This window comes from Hirundo rustica, chromosome Z, assembly GCF_015227805.2.
Source record: "Hirundo rustica isolate bHirRus1 chromosome Z, bHirRus1.pri.v3, whole genome shotgun sequence".
Taxonomy (NCBI): domain Eukaryota; kingdom Metazoa; phylum Chordata; class Aves; order Passeriformes; family Hirundinidae; genus Hirundo; species Hirundo rustica.
In genome coordinates this window covers 1,922,186-1,944,860 of record NC_053488.1, presented here as the reverse complement: position 1 = coordinate 1,944,860, position 22,675 = coordinate 1,922,186, and the positions used below count along the sequence as shown (strand labels likewise).

The window sequence follows — 22,675 nt, the reverse complement described above, 5'->3', positions numbered from 1 at the left end:
TCAGGAGCAAACAATGCAAGCCCTAGGTCCTGGAGAAGCAGCACCACAACTCGAGGACACAGCCCACCTGGGAGGTGTTGTGGGCAGTTCATGGAAACAGCCCCGTGCGGGTAAAAAGTAATACTGTCAGTCCATCTGGAAATTCAAATCGCACCTCAGTGTGTAGCCTCTGCCCTGGGTTTTGCCATTCTCAGGGGATTTTGGTGTCCAGAAGGCTAAAACTAAGGCCTGTGAGGCTGCTATTGCCCTTTGCCTCTCTCGTGATAACAGCTGCAGAGGAGGTATTTGGTCACTTACGCAGGTTCCTTCAAGGTGTCGACAAGCTGCACGTCAGATGTTAGAAAAGCTGGGTGTTTATTTTCCACACCAACACGTCACCCATTCTGTGCTAAGGGCAGCAGCAGCAGCAGTGCTGTGTGAGCAAATTAACAGTGCCTGGGGCTGTTCCCACGTGGCGCTGGGGAGCTGCAGGCACACCACGCCACTGTCACCTTCCAGCTGAGGGTGGCCACGTCCAGACTGCCATCAGGAGAGGCTGCAGGTCTGGGGTGACTCCCCAGCCGTGCTGAAGTGCTCCCCAGTGGGCTCAACCACCACCCTGCCAAGGCCACTGCAATGAGTTAGCGGAGTTCAAGTCAATTTGTGTAGACACAGGGTATGTGTGCTGCCGACACAACCGTGCCAGCTGCTGGGAAAATCTTCCTGTGTCTCTTTTTTTTTTTTTTTTTAACTTTTATTTGTGATACCAGCTGTTGGAAAGGTTGATTTGGTGAGACACAAAAGTGTTTAATGGGATCCTTTTCACTTTAATGTGTACAGGCTTTGGCACAAGAGGAAAGCAAACAAAAAGCGACCGGTGATAAGAAGCTTCCCTGGATATTTATCCAAGTGATTTGTTTAGGTGGAGGCCTCTCCTAATTTGTTTTCTAGAATCACGTTCCTGACCTTTATCAGGATGAGGAATTATTTTTTAATTCAAAACACCTCATTCATGCTTAGTTCTGAGATGCATGTTCCATCACAGCCTTTGCCGTTGTGGTCTGTGAATCACCTACGAACCAGGCAAATGGTGCTTCCATTTCCTGAGTGGGCACAAACAACCAAGTGGAAATTGGACATTTCGAGTCTGAGTGTTCAATTTGAAGCACATTTGCTGCTTATTCAATCTGTCATTCGTGTGAGCTGTGCATTTAACGCACGGTTCCACAACTCCACCAGCACACGCGGCTGTGCTCTGGGAAGTCCCTGGGGAACACGACGGTCTGAACACCGCTGAGCTGGGAGCAGAAAACAAATAAATCTGCTTTAGGGTGCCTTGTGTCTGCTCCTGGGCCTGAATGGGCCGGTTCTCAAGTGGTGAGGGACAAACGAGGGCAGCTCTGCACGCCTGACCACATCCAGGAGCTCTGGCACTCAGAAGCCATTAGGGCGGTAATTTCTTACTGAGCAACAGGATTAGTTTATGTCTGGGCAAAATTTTTGATCTATAGTGGTAAGAGGTTTTACCACCACCCTGCAGCAGGGTCCATCCATCACAGAGAGCAGTGCAGTGTCACGCTGTGCAATAACCTGCAGAGCATCCTGTATCCTGAGTATTCTGTGCAGCCAGTTCTGCATCTCACAGAGAGAATATGCCTGACTGGAAAAAGGTACTACATGAAGACTACAGAGCTGTGGGGCTGCTCATGTTGGAGGGATGGCTACAACTTAATCTGGAAAAATGATAGGCAAAGGGGCTTGACAGATGCCTATGAAATCATGGAGAAAGTGGATGGGGATGGCCAGTAGTCAACAGGCAATTTGTCTCATCCAGGACAAGAAGCCCAGGGTCTAAAACGAAGCTAAATTTGGCAGCTCCAATCATCAGAAGCTGGTTTTCTGGGTTTTTTTTTCCCCCACAAGCTGTATTTAAACTGTGGCATTTATTGCCACAAGATGCTGTAATCTGCTAAAAGCGTGCCTAAGCCTTAAAAAGTCGCTGGTTGTGTTCATGGAAGAAATCCATTTAGGGTTATTAAAAGCAAGACATCGTGTCTAGGTCAGAAAACCCGTAAGCAGTAAATCGTTAGTAGCTAAAACAACATTCTGGGAACATGTCTCTAATTGCTGGTGTGCTTTCACAAAGTATCTGATTTCTCCTGTTACTGGGAGCAGGCTACTGGTACAGGTGAGATTTTTGGTCTGACCTGGCCCAGCTTTTCTGGAGTTTGCTGCTTTTTTTTCCCCCCCACGCCACAAAAGCCGTAATTCTGCTGGTTCTGTGATTCTTGTCAGCTCACCTACCACTAGAGAAAACTGTGCAGGGCAGGGCGTGAAAACAGGCTGTGCCCTTCCTCCCCTGCCTGCCAGCTCTGCCAGCTGCACCGAGGAACTGTACGGCCCGATGATTTAATCTCACAGGAATTCGCTGGGAATGAGGGGAACATTGAGAGAGCCACGGGCATGGCTAAAACCACTTGTGGATGCTGGTGGTGCTGTACTGGTGCGGGAGATCCTTTGTGTTTGGGACCGAGACCTTTAGCAAGGAGATGGATTCACTCAGGAACGCCCTGACAATCAAGGTGCTGCAGGTCACCAAGGAAAAGACCTGGGGGAACACGGCTGCAGTCTTCAAAATCACCTGACCGCCTTTATTTCTGTGGATGCACAAGTCACCTCCTGAAATTGTACTTATTCTACATCTTCTGAGCGCTTTCAAAATAGCCAGAGGCAGAAATTTCTGCCATGAAACTCTTCAGCATATTATTTGTGAACTAAAATACTTCTAACAAGGTATTCTCAGGGGTAAATTACCGTTGTTTTCTTCAGTGGACTAAGCGTGGCATTAAATTACAGGGAGGCTCAACTATTATCTCATACTTTTCTTTTTTTTTTTTTTTTATTATAGACTTTTTATCCACATGAATGATAAAGAAACTACAACAGAGTTAAATACCTCTTTTTGATAACAGTGATTATATTCTTAATTACACTCAATATTAAATTGTAAAATATTTCCAGAGGAGTACAATCGTAATTCTTACAGCAGGCAAAATACCAGAGGGGGAAAGGGCCGAGGGAGAGGGGTGTGAGAATCTCCAGACTGCTTTTAAAAAGCACTGTGTATGGCTAACGCTGCTCTATCCGTCCATCCAACCGTCCGCCTGTCCATCCAAATGTGGTTCTGGCCCATCTGGTGAGACGTTCATTTCCTTCCATAAAACAATCACTGTGCCAAAGCAAAAGGTGAACTGGCAGATGTTGTCAGTGTCTGTGGCATTGAAAGGACCAGCAGTTCCTTTCACAGCTGATCTGCACGATTCAAAAGCTTTTTTTTTTTTTTTTTTCTACCAAGCTCCATAGTCCTTCTAAAAACACAAAGACTTAAACTTTGGTACCACCAAAAAAAAAAAAAAAGAAATATCAAGGACAGGCATTTTTTTTTGTTGTTTTGTGTTTACTAATAAATGGCTGCTACATTCTATTTGACATGGTTGTCCATGATACTATGAGGTCACTTGTCCTTAGGTTCAGAGGAACCTGATTTTTTTTTTTTTTTTTATTTAGATCCCCAAACACTTCCATTTCACAGTCTATATACAAGTCAGGCTTCTGACTGGGTTATAACTTATAAGGTAACAGCTGCAAAAGCTCCTGTGCTTCTGGGAATGTAAAAAAAAAAAGAAAAAAAAAAAAAAAGGAGAAAGAGAGAGAGAGAAAGTGTTATCAGTGTTAAGCCGAAGTTTGAGGGAGTCACAGAATTACGACATTTATTTACAGCCCTTGAGAAAGGGACACACACAGGCCACCTGCTCTAGCAGCACCCCGAGACTTTGACAGTGAGACTCTGTGGGGCCACGTGGAAATACTCGAAATAAAGACGAAGTGCAGACTTTCACCGACTGCAGCGCGATTAAACTCGGCCAGATCTGCTGTGCGAAGCAGCACGGGGCCCAGCAAGGGCAGCTGAAGGGCGCAGGGCAGGAACTGAGGGGTTGCCCTGCGAAACAGAGGATTTCCAGCCCCTGGGAGCACTGCCTGGGCAGGGATGCGCAAACACCTCTCCTCCCGAGGAGGTTTTTCCTTCTCGGCACATCAAGGACACGAAACTGCTTCTGAACGACGCAGTGAAGCAACAAGTAACCTTCCAAAAGCTGCCGGGGCTGCTCAGAGAAATCCCCGCTGGAAAACAGAAGCAGCGTGTGGAGCGCATCCCTCCTTCCCCGCTCCCGCCGAGCGGGCGTGGAATGCTGGCTGCTGCGATGCCAGCGCCGAACTTCCCAGGGACCGGGAGCTGATGGAAGCCCGGCGACGGCAGCGAACTGCTGCTCTCCTCCGATCCTCAGGCAGGCTTTCATCGCGACCTGCCGCTGCTGTTTGATCTGGCGTGCTGGCTTTGTTCGGGGTTTGTTAACGCCGCCGAAATTTGTTTTAAATCGGCGCTCAGGTGGCTCTGGGATCGGCGGGAAAAGGCTGGCAGCCAGTAAGAAAAGTGTGCACAAGAGGGAAAAAGAGACCAGCTCGGCGCTTAGAGTAATCTTATCTCAGCGGGCAGAGCTCAGGGCCAGAGATAGTGGTTATCTGGTTACCGTGCACTTACGCCTTTTATTGCTAAGAATCTGCTCCTTCTACAGCTCAGGCGAACCTCCATCATCCCCACTATCAAGCCCTACTCAGATGTCCCAGAGTCTCTTGAATACCTCTATTTTGTGCATTACATGTCTGTGTATGAGTAGCTTTTATTTTTCTAATCCCCCTACTTCTCCTCAGGGAATTTTTTAGCCAACCCACAAGCCAGATTTTGCGGTATAACACAGTAGCGGGGCTACCGTATTTTGGCATGTGTCTCCAATCTCTAATCTTCTTGTTTTACCAGGAAAAAAAAAATAAATTAAGATAATGTCATTTAAATGTTAAGGCTTCAGCACCCAAAACTGGAATATCCCAGGCCACTGATGATGGAAGTGGCATTTCTACTAAATGTACTCTTCTAATACACGGGCCTGAAGAACGTGATGTTTGGTTTAGGATGGGCTTGCACGTGAGCAGCAGGATAATCACCTTCTGTAGGACACGGAGCTGCAGAACCACACTCAGTGGGGTTCTGTGAGACTCCCAGAGGATGCTGATGTACTGCTTTTTCCTGGAGCTAAAGGAGCTCCGTTAAAGGCAGAAAAACTCCTTGCTACATGGAGTGTGAACTTTTTTTTTTTGCACTCTGAATGCCAAGGTATTTCCCTCCTTGTACTGAAGGTACGTTGACCTTGATGACACTTTTCAGTGTCAGGGAAAAGCACATGCTCAGGCAGTTAAGAGTCATGGAATGGTTTTGGTTGAAAAGAACCCAAAAGACCCACTCATCCTACCCTTGCCAAGGGCAGGAAACCTTCCACTACCCCACGAGGCTCAAACCCCATCCATCGTGGCCTTGGACACTTCCAGGGATCCAGGGGCAGCCACAGCTGCTCTGGGCAACCTGTGTGAGGGCCCCACCACCCTCACAGAGAAGAATTTTTTCGTAATATTTGATTTAAAGCTACTCTCTTTCAGTTTGAAGCCATTGCCCTTTGTCCGGCCACTGCAGGATCCATGGGTTAGCTCCCAACACGAAACCCCACCCCAGTGAAGCCTCACAATTCGTGCCACATGTAGTTTATCAGCTTTAGACTGTAGCACAACAGCTGCACAGAGAGGGCTTTGGGACCAGAACCAGCCACAACCAAACAACAAAATGATCCTCTTAGCTCTTGCAGTGGCTGCAAAGGAACACGGGCAGGCAGGTCAAGTGGAATGAAATCTCTTTTTCACAAGCTCACCTTTAGCTTTTGCTGAGGTGTGCACCGAGCTTTTCTTTCCTGATCAAGCTTGCTGCATAGGGAATCTGGAATGACACAGAAACAGAGACGCTGCTCAAGCCAAGGCTAAAGAAACACCCAGGCGGGAAGTCCCTGGAAATGAAAGGTTTTGTTTCCCGTCCTGAAAATGGGGAGGAATTGTAGGAAACAGCATCTTAAATACAGAGGTTCAGCTCTTTATGAAACCGCAGGGAGGTTGAAGCAGAAATAAAATAAAAACGGTCAGAATTAAAACAGCAGATAGAATCTTAAAATTCAGTGTAAAAGATGCATTGTGATGCTTTGTTTATACCAGAGGCTGACAAAGGGTAAAGCCACCTGTGGGATCCTAAAAAATCAGCTGTCTGTGACAGATCAGGCAATGCACACTGATCCCTGCACAGCCAAAATACAGCAGGTTGGGAGCGTGAGACATGGTGTATTTATATCCCTGTAATTAGGAAGTTCATAATAGTTATCTCCAACTCGCACCAATCTGAAGGGAAGCCACTGAAGTGGAACAAATAATTAAAGAAAAACAGAGAACATGGGCATATTAGGGAACACAGTTATATTTAGAAACAAAGTGGGATGATGTGCCCATTGGCCACTGGGAATACATTACAGGGCTGCTCTTCTTCAGTGCTGGGCCTTTAGAATGCAACAAAACTAAATTGCTCTGAGATTTCCCCATAGCTGGGAATCCAAGCGGCTACAAATTCTTCGATGATGACTTTTTGAGGGACCGCTGGAGGAATTCAGGCTGGGAGACCAAAAAATTCTGTGTCCCTGCACTCCCAGGCGCTGCTGCACGGTGAGCTGACCTGCTTCTGCTGCCAGGCACAACAGAGTATGCTCACAAATAATGTCAAATGTGTCACTGCAAGCTGACAGTTCTGTCAGCCAAAGTCAGGATCAAGGCCTTAAACTGCACAAACAGCAGAAGGAACAGATGGGCAAACGCAGAGAGTTCAAGCAAGCTGCCCCACACACCTAGAGACAGTGAACTTGCACCCTTATCCACTGACCCCACCATGTTCCTGCAAAGAACGTGTGGGGTCAGTGGATAGGGATGCAAATTCCTAAAATCCCTGTTTTGATTTTAAATACAATTATGCCCACGGAGGATGTTTATGTGAATTGTGCCCAGCATGCCTCTGGGCTGGGGTAAAGCATCATTTCTGCAAAGACAGAGAGATTTACCCATCCCTGCCTGCCTTAGTAAGGAAAAGAGGAGGGAAGGATCAGGGTGAGGGGAAAGAGAGGGGCTTTTGAAGCTCAAGAGCTAACCCTTTCAATTTACTGGGGAAGAGGTCAACCTGACAGAAAGCAGCAGCACCAGGAAGGAGCAGTGTCTGTGGCTGAATGAAAGCAGAATCCTTTCACAGGGGCACGCTGCCTGACCCCTACGCAGCCCTGGAAAAGGGGAAATGCACGCGCATGAACCACTGACGACCAGAAAACATCAATATTCCAGGTGTTTTGTCTCACTGCTCTTATGATCCTTTCCCTTGACAGAAGATAACAGATATCAGGAAGCTGGGGATACCAGATCCCCCATGAGAAACAGAGCTGTCCCCTCCACCACGTCCCCAAACACAGCTGCCCTCAGGACAGGGTGCTTGCAAAGGCTGCACAGCTCCCTCCCAAGCTGCAGCAGAAAAGCCACTTCCCTGATCACCTACAGCCACAGCTCATATGCCAAAGGGAGCCACAAACAAACTGCAAGGAAAAAAAGCAGCACATTCCAGCTGGGACCTGTGGTGCCTCACCAGCTGATTCCTGCCTCTCTCCTACTCACGAAGGCCAACTTGGGTTTGCATGGCCACAAATTATATAGGACATCTCCCAAGCTGTACTGACCTAGATAATACAACGGGGTACATTCTGTCAGAAATTAACTGTTCTTAATCCACTTCTCTGCTATATTTGGCACAGCGGTGTCTTTCTAATGCGTGTTGTTTCACCTGGTCTCCTGCTAATAGATGACAGTGGGAGAGGTGGGTGCTCAACAGGGAAATGACTACTTTCTCCACGAGTTAAATCACCTACAATGTCATCTTCTATTTCTCCTGTTGTCAGAGAATTCAGTAACTCCGATGGTGGAGTTGTGGAATAGGATTTAGGGCTCTTCAAGGCTGAACAGTCCCTGTCTGTGCATCCATGGGGGCTGCTGTGATGAGGGCAGGATCAGTATTCAAAAGGGCACGGAGATGCACAGGGTGGCCCTTTTCAAAGGGTGCACAGAAATAACAAAAGTGAAGGCAGTTTGGTCTTAGGCAGCAAAAAAACCCCATGTGTTTCTCATGACTGAATCCACATTAGTACGAAATGCAATGAGAGCAGATCTGAAACTCCAAGAAAATGCAATATGGACACTGAGTCCTTTTTCCTACAGGCTGACTCCAGTCTGGTCCTGGTACCCATCAGGAACTGGAGCGCACTCCTGTGTGCATTCCTGGAACACATCCCCGTTTATTCCACCTGGAAGGAACCCAGTCAGCAAGCCCAGAGCCTGCTCCACAACCCAAACCAAAGCACAGATAATGGACAGAACTGGGGAGTCATTTCTGAATTTCCTGTCTGATCCCTGTTATCAGATATCAAAGAAGATTCAGCACACCGTCTTCCTTCAGAGGCTTCACCTCTGCACCCCATCTCTGGTGAGGTACACCATGATACATCACCCTGCCTTCTGTTGTCTAGAACAAATATTTTGCATCTGTGCAGCAGCAGAGGCTGGCTTGTGGCTCCCTGTACATCCACACCCCTTTTTGATCAGAATTTCTGCAGATTCTAAAGGAAAGGAAGCTTTATGCTTAAATTCCTACAAGGCATTCTTTTCTTTAACATTTTAATTTACAGGAGAAAGAGGCACGGCTCCATCCTATCAACCCAAGGCATATCCAGATGTGTTGTCAAGATACAAGTTTTGCTCACCTGGTCTGAAAAAAAGAGAAAAAAAAAAAGGAACAAAAAACCCCAAAACAAACAAACAAACAAAAAGAAAAACATCAGAAAATATAATTCTGGCGCAAACAGATCACTTTTCTGTACACAATCAGGGATGAGCCTTTTGAGGACACAGGACATAGCGTTCCAGAAATGTCCTTTTACCTGTCATTATGTGTGTGCCTGCAAGCAGGCACTTCAGCACAAGATGCCACTCAAGAAATCCAAGAGCCATTCTGCTGAAAAACTGTTTGTACTCTCGCCAAGGTCAATCATCTGAGCTGCACCACTTCAGGCCAAGCACAGAAATCACAAATGGCACTGAAGTACTGCCATTTCCCATTTCCTGTTTTTTGAGAACGGAGACAGGCACGCGGAGACCGAGATCTCCACACACAGAAATGTGGGTGCTTCTTGTTTGGATAATGAATACATTAGTTGTACAAAAGCACCAGCTCTCTGTAAACAAAGTAAACTAGGAATAAAAACTACTCATGCTCTTCTGAATTAATGTGACCCAGAGGAACAGGGTCTCATGCCTCTGAAGATTTCACCAACGTCAACCACGTGGTAGATTTCTTTTTTTTTAATTCTTCTTCTTTTAAATGCTTTTTGTCAATCTTTAAGGATCAGAGTGAAAGATGATGCAGAGATGGAAATCAGTTTTGCAGAGAGATAGCTCCTGATTTATTTTATTGCCTGACAGTGAAGAACGGAGTTGATTTAAAGGAGCACTGAGAGCAGAAAGCCATAAAACACAGAAGAGCTCCAGATGGATCCAGTTCTGAGCTCAGAACATTATTATAAGCCTGAAGTGAGGCTGGTAAGGAGGAAGTCAGTTCACGGGAGCATAACCTAATTAAAACATCCCAAACAAACCCAAACCAAATCATCATTTTTTACCTAATCTGGAAAGACAAAGGCATGCCTCAGTGTTTCACATTTCTAACACACCTCAAAAACCTGTCACCTTTAACCCCAATGTAAAATCAGTGGGATTGTTCGTCACCCGACGATCTAAGCCACAATGGGTGACGAACACCACCTGAGCTTTTCCTGATGGACAGGTCACCACTCTGGCCAACACTCCCTGAGAACCCACAAACTACTTATAAGGCACCTCTGAGAGAAAATTAAGAAAAGCTCCTCCGTTTGCAGGAGGCTTAAATTTCCTGCTCAGTGTTCTACTTCCCCGTGGCCATGTTTGAGAGGGGTTTGTGGAATTGTGGAAACATTAAAGGATGACCATCATCACTGCTGGCAATGCTGCTTCTGATTTCCTTCTCTCACCAGGCAGCTAGGAGAAAACTTCATGCTTTCAAAATCTGCTCCACTAACACAGTTGCTCAGAAGAAAAACATCAGACAGATGCAGAGTCTCAGGCAGGAGGTGACTTGACACTTGCTTACGGTTCTGGGCTGTCCCAGCAGATGAGCTCCGGTCTCACTGACAGAAACCAAAAACTCTAAAGGCAGGTGAGCTCTTCTAAGGCTGTACCATGTTGTCACGTCAGAATTCCCCCATCCTGCTGGGCAGCCATTCCTCCTCACTGGCCCTTTCCATACAACTCAGTAACAAAAACCAGATGATCCTCAGAATCTCAGAATCTTCTGGGTTCCAAAACGTCCCTAAGATCATTGAGTCCAACCATTCCCCCAGCACTAACCCATGCCACCAAGTGCTCAGCTCACCACTAACCCACGTCCCCAAGTGCCACATCCTCACAGCCTTTAAACCCCTCCGGGGGTGGGGAACTCCACCTCTGCCCTGAACAGCTTAACTCAGTGCTTGACAATGAAGAAATTTTTCCTAATATCCAGTTTAAACCTCCCCTAGCACGACAGGATCCCCGTGCAAAATCCCTGTTTATATATGATGCCCACGTACACGTTCTGTACTCAGCCAATCTGGGACACAGCACTTTGCAAGAGGAGAAAGAGAAAAATGCATTTAGGGGTCTAAGATAAATTTTCTTGTGAAATATGATGATTGGTTTTTTTCCTTAGCTCTCAGCCAAGAGCCTGGCACAAACAGATTGCTAAACTTCCTGGCAGCTGCTTCAGACACTCTGAAAAGTCTGAAAATTGAAACACAGAAAGTCCCACCTGGACAATAGGAAGAAATTCCTTACTGGAACAGTCTGCGTGGATAGGTTATGGAGCCTTCCTCACAGGAGATGTTCAAAACCTGCCTGGAAAACTGTTCTGAACAATGTGCTCTGGGGGACTCTGCTCGAGCAGGGAAGCTGAACTAGATGACCTCCAGCGGCAGCTCGCAGCCTTACTCCTTCTGTGATCCTCATCAAAACTAGCGGCCACACCACATCCCTCTGCTCCAGCAACCCACTAAGCCGAGCCGCCTGCAAAGAACCCGACATCCACCGGGGAGAACATAAGAGAACAGGACCCGCGCCGTTTTCCCAGTGACCCGAGCCTTACTCTTGGCTTTCAGGAAGCCATGAAATATTATTATCTTCCAACTCCGGGGCGGGCAGAACAGCAGCAGCAGCAATGGGGGGCCACTGATTAAATTAAAGCCCCGCTTTAGCCGAGGCTTTGAGCGCGGCCTTACCGCTGCAGTATCGGCCGGTGGGCGGCAGAGGGCGCCCGCGGGCCGCGCTGCGACGGATCGCTCCCAAAACGGGGAAGAATCTCCCCCGCAAAAAAAAAAACAACGAAAAAAAAACAACAACAAAAAAAGGGGACAAAAAGCGTCACGGCCAGCGTTCACCACCGCCCGCGCACAGGGCACGAGCTTCACGTCAGGCTGCAGTGGGGGCTGGCGCGGGAAGGTTTTCAAATGCAGTCATATTTGGTTGATTTTTTTTTTTAAGGTGTTTTTTGGGGGGTTTTTTGGGGGTGGGTTTTTTTTTTTTTTGGTTTGTTTTTTTTGGGGGTGGTGGTTTTTTTGGTGGGTTTTTTTTTTTTTTTGTGGTTTTTTTTTTCACTAGGGTGCAGCCTTTTTTTTTTCTTTCTTTTTTTTTTTTTCCCCCCAGTTTTTTTTTTAGGGTTTTTTCCCCCGTGATTGCTTTCAGCTCGTCGTTCAACACATTTCCGAAACAGCAAACGCGCCGGGTCAGTTTATTTTAAAGTATGACTGCTCTGCTCAGGGTGAGTGAAACGATCGTTCTGGCAAAACCTGCCTCTGGTACCCATGGGATCGGGGAATCATAGAATCACTGAGGTTGGAGAAGCCCTCCGAAATACTCAAATCCAACCATTTCCCCCACGCTGCCCAGCCCACACTAACCCATGTCGCCAAGCGCCACATCCACATGGCTCTTTCATCTTCCCAGGCATGCTCAGGAACGACTAATCTGAGTATCTTCAGCAGTGAGAAGAACCAGAAAAACCCTTGACTCCAGGCATCTATAGTGTTTGTAAAATAATTTTTAAAGGCAGCTGAGCCAAGATCTGTGGCTCGTCACATCAGTAATTTTTGAGTTTAGTACTACAAAGGCACACACCCACTAAATAAAACTGTATAAAACTGTGATTTCAGTATGTAGGAAATGCTTCTGCTTTTCTCTTTGTCCTTCTACATTAACAAGAAAATTGGGTTAAAGCCCTGTTAAAGTAGTAGTGCAGCAACTCAGGTACAAAAAAAACCACCACAAAACAAAACCTAACTGCCCCAGTTAAAAACGAAACAACATCAATTAAACAAAAAAATCAAAAGCAGCTACGTTTTCTGTGTATTCTGCACCAATTCATCCATGCAATAACCCTGGAAGGCCAAAGTAATTCTATCGTTACCACATTCAGCTCATTAATCTTAATTCTAGATATAAACATACAAGATATATTCCCAGGAATGAATTAAAGCAACTGCTGGGATTATCACCTCAAAAGTGCTGACTCCATTTCCATTATCAGCCAAGACATCTCTGAATATCTCTGCACCCATCTTAAGCAAACACACTTGTGATTTGCAGCAGTCGCTCAGTTTTTCATACAAACATCTTTTTATTGGTATCCCCGATCACAACCTGCCCCACAAACATGAGCATGAGGACTAACTAGTGATTCCACGACATTTCTGTTAGTAATAATTAAACTTGGGCATCTGCAGCGAGTGAAGAGGTCCTGAGCTGTTGGCGCAGCACATAAAATGCTGAAACTATTCTCTCTAAGTACCTTCAGACAGCTCTGTCTAATGCTTAAATGACTCTCTGTCTGTCCATAGCACACGCCAGTAAGTGAAAAGGGGGTGAATTACTTGATCACGTTTCTTTTCCTGCCCAAGAAAATCAGGGAAACCACCACAGCTGGCTTGCTGGGGGTCTGGGATATCCAGTTCCAGAAGCAACTCCATGACTGGACCACAAGGTTAAAGGCAGAGGTGATCCATTCTTTCCCTGAGTGGCAGAGTTAGTTACCTCCAAGTTCAGCTGACACAAGAGATAAAGACTGGGCTGGGCCCATCAACTTTGTGCTCAGAAGTGCTTTGCAGCAGGAAATCCAACTGGTCGCCTGCCTCAAGTCCAAAGCAGTAGGGAGAGTGCTTTTCAGGATGGCAACCTAGTTAGAATTTTCTGTGACAACGAAATTCACAGGTCGAGTCAAACTTCCTGCCTGGCATCGGGACACAAAGGCAGACACAGTAACAACTGGGCAACATTAAAGGAAAAGAGAGGAGATCAGCTGCAGAAGAACACCCAGAGGTGTTCTGGACTTGAGTTTCCTCCACAAACAACCTCTTTTCAAACATCCTCCATCTCTCATTGAAATCTCTGAAGTCAGCAGGAACGGGGCACGCGACGTTCGGCAGCTCTAAAAATAAGGCCGGTCCTAAATGCTTCCGAACATCGGAGCGCGAGTTTGACAGTCCTGGCCTTCAGCTTTACTTTTATGTCCTAACCCATCAGCTAGAAAATGACAGTACCAGGAGGCTGGGCAATGCCTTCTCCGCACCAGGGCCCCGTGACAAGCAGAAGGAAAATGTAAATGGGGGAGCACAGGGCTGATTCAGGGAAGCGGGGATATTTACCAAACTTGCCTCAAAAACAAAACCCTGCTGAGCCATGCCAGACTGACCACAGAGAAAGCACCAGCAAAGCAGGCATCAGCTGACAGCCTCACCATGCCCTGCTCTTGAAACCACATTAAGCACTACATGAGCGTGGAAAAACTTCCCATGCTCCAGCTCCTTTGCTTGCACTGGATTAAGAACGTCAACTTTTCAAAACAACACAGCTGAATGTGATGATCTAGAGCTGCACTAGCACACAGGCAAAATCCCTCTTGGTTTTAAAATAACAAGCAAGAGACCCAACAGTAATGCGTGCCTGCACTGAACTGTGCTTTTGGCAACCTGATCCTTTACTGCTGAGTTAAGCACTTCTTCTAGTGTCTGAAATGAGAAAAAGACACATTCTAAGGTTTATTTTCTGGTGAGAAGCAGGGATTGAGCGGACTCCCTACTGCGGGCTGAAATGCACCTCTTGGCAACTCACACGAGGTAGAAACATTTAACGGCTCAAGGTTTACTGATTCACTCCTCCCCACTCCTCCCTGCGGAAGCACCTCTCCGTGTTGAGTCAACACATTTTGTTTAGCCGAAACATGAAGACACATCTGGTTACTGCACAGAAGTAAATCTCCAGGTAATTAGGCTCCAAACCAGCTGAGAGAACGGCGTGTTTACCTCTTGCTAAATATAAGGCAATAGGAGCTTGGTAATGTTGCATCTGCATTGGCTCGCGAAGGAAAGATTCGAGGCGTGCGCTTAAAAAACACAAAGCAGCAGCTCAAGATGTTTTAGTCAGGGAAAGTAAAACTTACGATTTGTAGCTGCTGCACCATTTCTTCTCTGTACGCCAGTTCCCGCTTCATCTGATCTTGGAAATTATCTGCAAAACAGGGGGGGAAAAAAAAGTGGGTGCAATAATGAGAACAGAGATTGCAGGGCAGAACTGACATAAATCAATCTAAATCCAACCCAGTCACTACTGAGGAACCCCAAAGCATTACGAAAGTCCTTCACTCAATTAAAACATAGGCCTAACAAATACCTATCTAATAGGAGACACCACTGACAACGGAAAAAATGTGGAAAAATTAGATTTCACTACTTCCCCCATCAGAAAATATAGGATGCTAAATTTATGTTGCTAGCTTTTATTCCCAGCTATTTTCCTGCATGGGCAAGGCTCTGCAGTCATTAGTCAAACTTTTGCAGAGAAGAGAAGAGCAAAAACTGCTCTTCTCTGCTTTGGCATAAATCTGTTGACATCAACAGCAATGTCCAACACGTGAGAGGAGAAAGTGCTCAAGGATGCAGGGTTTGATTTGTGGTTTGTAGCACTGTGCTGACAGCTTTGAGCAAAATGAAGCTTCATAAAGAGTGACGTGAAATCTGGAAGCAAAAAAAGTCTTTGAAAGAGAGATCCTGGGCAGCTGGGTTACAGCACAGGCCGGCCTTCCTGCTCGGTAGATCCTCCTTCCCTGATTCTCCTCCTAAATAACCAGGCCAGGAAAAAACTCTGTTAGAAGATCACCTGATGCTCTGTGTTCTGTAACATTCCTGTTGGTGGGTGGGGAAAAGAGAAATATAAACAAGACTACTGACGAGAACCAAGTAACTCGAAAGAGCTGCCTGATGGAAGTCAGGGTGCAAGGATGGACTGTTAAATGGCAGAAGAAGGAAAACCTACCCCAGCCACTACCGTTTTGATTCAAGTAACAAGCCTGTGCTGGATGAAAGAATGAGGGGGCAGAGCTCTGTCCTCCTATCAAAAATGAACTCTGTCCTCTCTGAATGATGATCTGAAGTTGTTTTTCAAAAGAAAAGGAGGTAGGAAAAGAGCAATGCAAAAGGGAAAGAGCGAGAAATTTTGGCAAGCTGAAGCTCTCAGGAGTCCCAGCACAACCACGCTGAAGAGGACATGGTGGCATTATCTCAATGAAGTTCTTCAGATTTCCAGTCAACTCTCACAGAACTTTTAAGCCTATTCCCTCTACTCCGACTTGATCAGAAAAAATCAGCCAACAAAAGTAAAGCAGATTTACAGTTCCTCTTTTCCTAGCCCCCTCCCCCAAAAAAACCTTGCAGTATGAAGAGGTAACTGCCTCCTGTCCTGGTCACTGAAGTCTGATATTTACAACTGAGGTCCTCCAGCTTCACGCTGAGTAGGCTTTAAGGAGGAATTCTCTTTTTTTTCCTCAACACTTTCCTCCCAGCTGCCTCTTCATGAGCTCATCACCTCTCCAAATAAACAGCTCAGGGACCTTGCTCAGCCCTGCACAGAAAATGTCCAAGCTCACAGTGGAAATGGGGTGTTAATGGTAGGGACAGCGATTTTTTTTCTGGCGGCACTTATCCGAGCCCAAACGCTCACAGACACAGCCATAAGCAGTACCCAGGAGAAAAGATATGAATATTTAAATAGCTTTCTTAACACAAAAATTAAATACCTTAAGTACCCAGACTGCGTCTCCGCCATTTTATTGCCACATTGTTTAAAATGCAGACGGACAGAACGGGGAGCAGCCAACAAGCAGAGTAAAAACCAGAGCAGGGCTCCACTCTCACCATGCAGAAGTACTTTTATTTTTATCAGGACAGCAAAAACTTTGACCTTCTTCATGTGATCAGGTCTTCTTTTTTTTTTTTTTTTAATTGTTTACTTCATTCAAGTGATCTCTGCATTGAGAGATCTTAAAGGCAAGGGGAAATTTCACCTGCAGCTTTCAAGCCCAACAGCAACAGGAAAAATACAGCAGAAGACGAGGTCTTGCTGTTTTATAAATTATCACAGTCCGCGTTTCAAGCAGGTACAAGAGGCCACAGAGAAGACTGCAGCATAGCACTGCTAAGAGAGCTTGCAAATAAGCTCAGTTCTCAATTTAATAGTGATTTAAATGAGAAGATGACTCTGAAACCAAACACAATCGACTGCACAGGCCTGTTGTGAGTCGTGGCTAGATGCTATGAAGGTCTAACACCCCAAATATGCTCAGTTCCAAGTGGAGGACCCAAAAGAGGTGACTAGAGTTAACTCCAGGTAACCTGACAGAAGCATTTACCAGAGAGGAATAGTGAACTGCCTTCCACATCTCGCATCTTGCCTCCCAGGTGAAACAGGGATGAGTTTTCAATACAATTTAAACTTTAGCTCAACTTTTCTTTAGCTGGATCTCCACTTCTCTCCCTGGCTCCTGCCTGCCCAATACCATTCTAATACCCAACCTGAAGCAACAGCCCCGTCCAGCAGCAAGAGCCTGGAACAGCCCCCCTCTCTTGTGCTAGAACATACACTGCACCAAGAGGACAAAACACCCTTAACATGGATTTATACTAATTTGCTTCACAAAGACCCTTTTTTCTTGTTTTATTACTTGCAGAGGAGGGGTGGGTTTTTTTGGTAAATCTAAATCTGTAAATAGGCTTTACGGTCACTTGTAGGTATGGTTTATAGCACATTATCCGTTTTCTATTTTAATCCTGAAGAAAATTGACCACTACTTTGTGGTACATTGAAACCACATATTTTTCAAGCCAGCATACAGCAGTCACCACTTCCTTGGTTGGCCGTACTTGTTCTTTTCTTTTATTTGAATTGTATTTCATGTGGTTTAATTGCAGGGTTTATTTACATGGCAAAGACGGAGCATTAATTTTACTGCAGAAGAACAAAAGGATGAATAAGAGACCTGAATGGCAAAAGTCCAAGATGCCATTTCGCCAATACCACACAGCAGCATTTTGATCTCCACAAGTTATTTGAAAATTACCTCACTCCCAAACCCAAGTAATGACTGGATTTATTCTGAAGGATGAGGTTATGCTCCTTTCACTAATACCTGTATCATGTCAAGTGCCTCCCCTTTATTTATGGAGCTGTCTACATGTCTCAATATTTGGGCTAAAGATGGAGTCATTCCCAGAGTCCTCACAATTCCTGAACTTACCTGAACCTACCTATATGATACTACAGAAAGGGGACAATTATATTTTCTTTGAACAACAGAAAAAAATGCTGTGTTCCCACCTTTTCTGGTGGGATCATCCTGATCTAGATGGGATTTCTCCTGGAAGCATCTTTCCGCCATTGCTCCAGCGTCATTCGAGAGATCCCAGCCAACGTGTCTTTTGCACGTCCCTGTACAATCAGCCCAACCTTCTGGCAGCTTCACAAAAACCCCTGCTAAGTGCCCGTTTCGTTTTATTTGAGATGTGCCCCCGCACATTCCCTCGCCTGGGGCAGCAGTGCCCTGGCTCAGCAGCCGTGGTGAAAGTGCCATCTCAAATGGCCTCTCTCAACGGGAAAAATCCAAACTTTCTCCTCTTTAATGGGCCAGAACAATTCTCCAGCATCATCTGGAACCTCCTGAAAGTGAGTATTAAGAACCTCTTGAAAATGAGGATTAAGTATCTTATCTTCTTCAAAAGCCCCTGAGGTTTTGGCCAAGACACCAACCTCACTGTACCCCGCGAGGGCCCAGATGTGTTTCTGTCTACTCACCGTTTTCAACGCTATCAAAAATAGTAGAATGCACCCCAAAACAAACATCCACCTTTGTATTTTCTCCACAAAAGACCTGCCTGGCCAGCCGCAAAGCCATAGCAGAAGGGTCAGCGTAGAATCACTGAATGGTCTGGGTTGGAAGGGACCTTAAAAATCTCCTCATTCCAACCCCGGGGACACCTCCCACTATCCCAGCTTGCTCCAAGCCTCACCCAACCTGGCCTCAGCAGAACTAAGCCCAAGACCCCAGCAGCACAACTGAGAACCTCTCTCATTTTATCAGCCAGGCAACAACCAACCACATACACACACAACACCAAAACCACAAGATTTTTGTGTCTTACTGAAGACTGGGAAAGACGTGTTCCCTTTCAACACCTGGAATTCCTGTTCCAGCCTCCTCCGCAGGTCGATCTGCTCAAACAGAACCTTCTGGAGTTCCTCTAACGAAGAGAAAAAGTGGTTTTGATAATCTGTATAAATAATTCTTGAAAGAACGGCTGCAGAGCAATTCATTACTCTAAGACAAAATATTTTAGCGCTTATTAAAAAAAAAAAAAAAAGTGTTGCATAGACCTACCATAGATTTTGTGCAGAAAGCCATGAATATAAATCAATGTAATATATTATTTTAAAGTATTATATTACAGTGTCATGTATTGATTGATATATATGCATTAATCTCAATTATATCCACCCAAAGGTCCATATATTATTCATATGTTACTTGACAAGCTTAAAATATGGTGCAGAACAAAAGTGCCCCCTATTATCCTCATATTCTATTAAAACAAAGAGCAGTTTTATAATGTAAGAGGCTGTTATTTATTTTACCTTTCCCCATATTTTCCACATCCTTCTTCAGAGAATGAGGTGAATTGGTTTCTTGTGTGTGCTCTCCTTAAAAAAAGAGAAAGAAAAAAAGTTATTGATTTACTGATAGCGCTTTTTGTCAGCGCTGTCCTTACTAGGCATCTGCTTCAGAGAATCTGGAGAGGAGAAAAAAGGGGCAAAAATATAAAAAAAAGAGTGAGATTGAGCTTTATCTACAAATTTCTGGGTGAATCACACAAATATTTGTGAATTCACATTTTCTCTAGTTGTAGTGAAGTATCTGACTACAGCATGGCCTCTAGCAGACAATAGCTGATGTCTCCTTGACACTCTTCTTGCTGACCTGATTCCTCCTTTGCCTCGAAGCCCTCCTGAAGATACCCTCATCAGAAAATAACTGGGAGCAGGCAGAGAAAAGGGAAGATCTTTCTCTACAGTCTCATCTCTTCTCAACAGGAAGCCCGTGCTCTCCACCTGGGCAGGACCCTGTTCCAAAATCTGCAGGAAAAATGCCTTTTTCCCTTCAGCTTTATCATCTTCCAGAGCTCCATGGCATGGGTGTGTTGCAACTGGATATAATTTATATCCAGCTGAGATAAAATTGACATTAGTGGTATTTTCATCCAAAGGATACAGCTATGGGGTCAGACAGTTGAGGGGCTCCTGTCTTAGGGTTGCTCACATCAACTTTTAATGATATTATAGCACACAATTTCCTATGAAACAGAATTTGGCTATATCCAGGCACATGCTACTTCCTTCAGCCTTTTTCCTTTGTCTACAAATTGAATTTAATTTAAAAAAAAAATAAAAATCACAAATTGTGAAGTTCACCTGAGTGACGGTTTGATTTTGACTTAAAAACTGAACCTTCTGACAAAAGGTATTACTTTCATTATCCTCTGCAACTGCCCAATTTTTCCTGTGACTTCTATGAATTGCTTCTATAAAAGCTATGGAAAACTTTTTTTTTTTTAGTTTAAAAAATACCCCTTTAGCTGAAATTGAAGGGAGATTTTCTGTTATTTACAGCTGAAGTAGAAATGGACCCTCAACAATTAAAAAAATATTTGGTAAATAACCAATTATTGAACTAAGTGGATTAATTCTTGTTTTAGTCCAGCCAGTAAACACACAACATTAACTCTACTGATAAGTAATCATAGGAGACATATATATAAATATATTCATGTGTTTATGTAGCGGGAAGAGAGGACCGTAGAAAAAGTATCTTGAGGTTTTGATGTTTTGTTTGGTTTTGCTTTTTTTTTAAATAAAAAGCCATACCACTGTTGTCATCAGACAACATACAACAGTAACTTTAAAAATTATTGTGTCATCACAATGGGCTAATTTTAAAGTTGAATTGGAAAGTCTTCTAATAGACACAGTCAGAAATCTTTTTGCAAAACATTTGTTTCTGTTTTTAAAAATTGATTCAATCCTATATCCAGTAAACCTTGAAGTTATAGCGTATGAAACCTATCCAATAGCTCTGCATTTTAGCATCTCCTCTCTCTTCATTCCTTAAAAAGAAGCCGAAAAGCAACCACTCGTTCAGGCATGTACATTTACACAACTGGTATCTGGTGCCAGCAATTCCATTTAAAAAACTTGTTAATGTAACCTGGCACCTAAAAAAATAAAATAAAATTGTGGGATATTTGGTAAAAATAAGTACTTACTGCAGGTAAGTTGTCACACCACAGTAGAAGCTGTAGCAGGCTTAAAAATATATCACCTTTTGGGCAGTGATTTGAGGAGTTGCCACAACATAAAATGGGTTTGTTGGTTAGTTGTTTGGTTTTTTTTTTAGCTAGCATAATTCTTTTTTAAACTGGATGGCCAGCAAAACCAAGTATTTTGTCAGATAAATTAGGGTACACTACATCAAAAGGGAGGAATTGAAGTTTAGGGAGGGTGTATTTGTTGAATTACAAATACTAGCATCTTCCCAGCCCACTTCTTCCGTTGATGTGCCCTTTTCTGTGTGTTTTATGTGCTATTTTGAGAAATAACAGGCTCACAGACAGAAGGCAGCTGGATTTTTCAATCCAGAAGGAAGGGGAAGAGACAGGTATGCTGACGATACAGCTCTTTCTCACTTGCTCGGTCGAGCTCCCAGGGCTGTATGGTTTGCGGCTGCTGACTCGCTGGGACAGAAAAAAACTGCATCAAAATGAAGACAAGGGCACGTAGCATGAAGAGTAACTTCCCCAGCATCTGCAGCCTCCCTGCTAAGCTACCGAAAAGGCCTATTAGAAAATCCTCCATGCTTCCACCTGAAATAAGTAAAGAACGGGAGTGGAAAAATGGAGGTATTTACAGCCCAAAGACAGGATGTACGGTTTTAAAGAATAATTGCATTTCTAAACTGCTTTCTGGTGTTTTAAAAAAAAACCAAAAAAACTCAACATTATTATTGTTAACAGCAGTAATAATCAGATGGGTTTCACCTTTCCTGTCCCCCTGAAAATGATAATCAAGAGCCTGCTCTTCTCCATTTTTCCGTACTTCCCAGAGGCCTCATCACGCGTTGTGTACTGTTCCACCTTAATTGAAAGGGAGGAGGTATTGAATATTTAACCAGCTTCCCTTCTCTTAAATGTTAATTAAAAGCTAAATAGGTGTTTAAAAACAAACAAACAGAAAGCCCAAAGAATTTTAATCAGTCTAAGAAAAAATCGCTTCCCCCTCCTAATAGCTCCACCATAACTCTCCTGGGCCTTGTCTGCACGCAAACTTGCAGCGTTTACAGCAGCAGGACTGAGAGCTGTGCCACCCCTCTGTACGGACACAGAGATTTCCTTTAGGAAAGGCTATTTCAGTTTGTTCAGAAAAATCAGCCTGTGCTTCCCCCTTCTCTTGGACAGGGGAAAAGAGGGTGAAATATTTGCAGGCCACCGAAACCGCCTCAGCGAAAGCTTTGGGTGTCTCTGCTCCTCCCCATGAGCTCAGGCACACAGACACTGTTTTCCTGGAATAAAGGTACAAATGGGTTTCTTAACCTGGAGTGTGAACTCCCGCCCTTGAAGGACACGTCAAAATTGCTCAGAAATCGGTACCATGAAAAACAGAGGTCCCAAGGCTGGACATTGCCACCACCTCAGCTCTCGCCGCGCCGCCATTTTATCAGCTCTACGCCCACTAAAGCGCTCAAGATTCTGATTTTTAACATCTGAATTTTTAACATTTCTGCACCTATCCTCCTCAAAATAAATGCACTTTGCCCCTCACTGTAAAAAAAATATAAAAAAAAATAAAATAAAACCAAGCCAGACATAGCCAGGTTACTCCTTCACGCTCTGCCACCTCCCGCAGTCCTTCCCCAGAAAGCTCAGAATGCTTTCTGAAAAGCAGCTAAAAAAATTCCACACAGTCCCAGACAACTCAGCTATGTCCATGTGCTGATTTGTCCAGCACTGAGCATGGATGGTCTTGGAATATAATTCCATTCTCCTGGCTCTATGCCCTGCGCCTGGTCCCCAACCTGTGCCCTCCACAACCCTGACCACAGCTGAGGTTCTGGACCACGTCATGCAGAACCATCTCCTCCTTCTCTCTGCCCACTTCATCCCTGTTATTCCTCAACAACCACTGTGCTTGG

The 22,675-nt window shown here is 44.8% G+C and overlaps 1 protein-coding gene across 1 annotated transcript in view; it reads right to left on the bottom strand.

The window, feature by feature from the left end:
- Positions 1–3,549: 3,549 nt before the first annotated feature.
- The window catches only part of SKOR2 (SKI family transcriptional corepressor 2), a 26,436-nt gene continuing 7,310 nt past the window's right edge, over positions 3,550–22,675 (bottom strand). The window contains 5 exon segments of the mRNA XM_058424055.1: positions 3,550–3,641; positions 5,796–5,860; positions 14,549–14,616; positions 18,579–18,677; positions 19,069–19,134. Coding sequence (XP_058280038.1) covers positions 5,798–5,860; positions 14,549–14,616; positions 18,579–18,677; positions 19,069–19,134 — 296 coding nt within the window. The 3' untranslated portion in view covers positions 3,550–3,641; positions 5,796–5,797.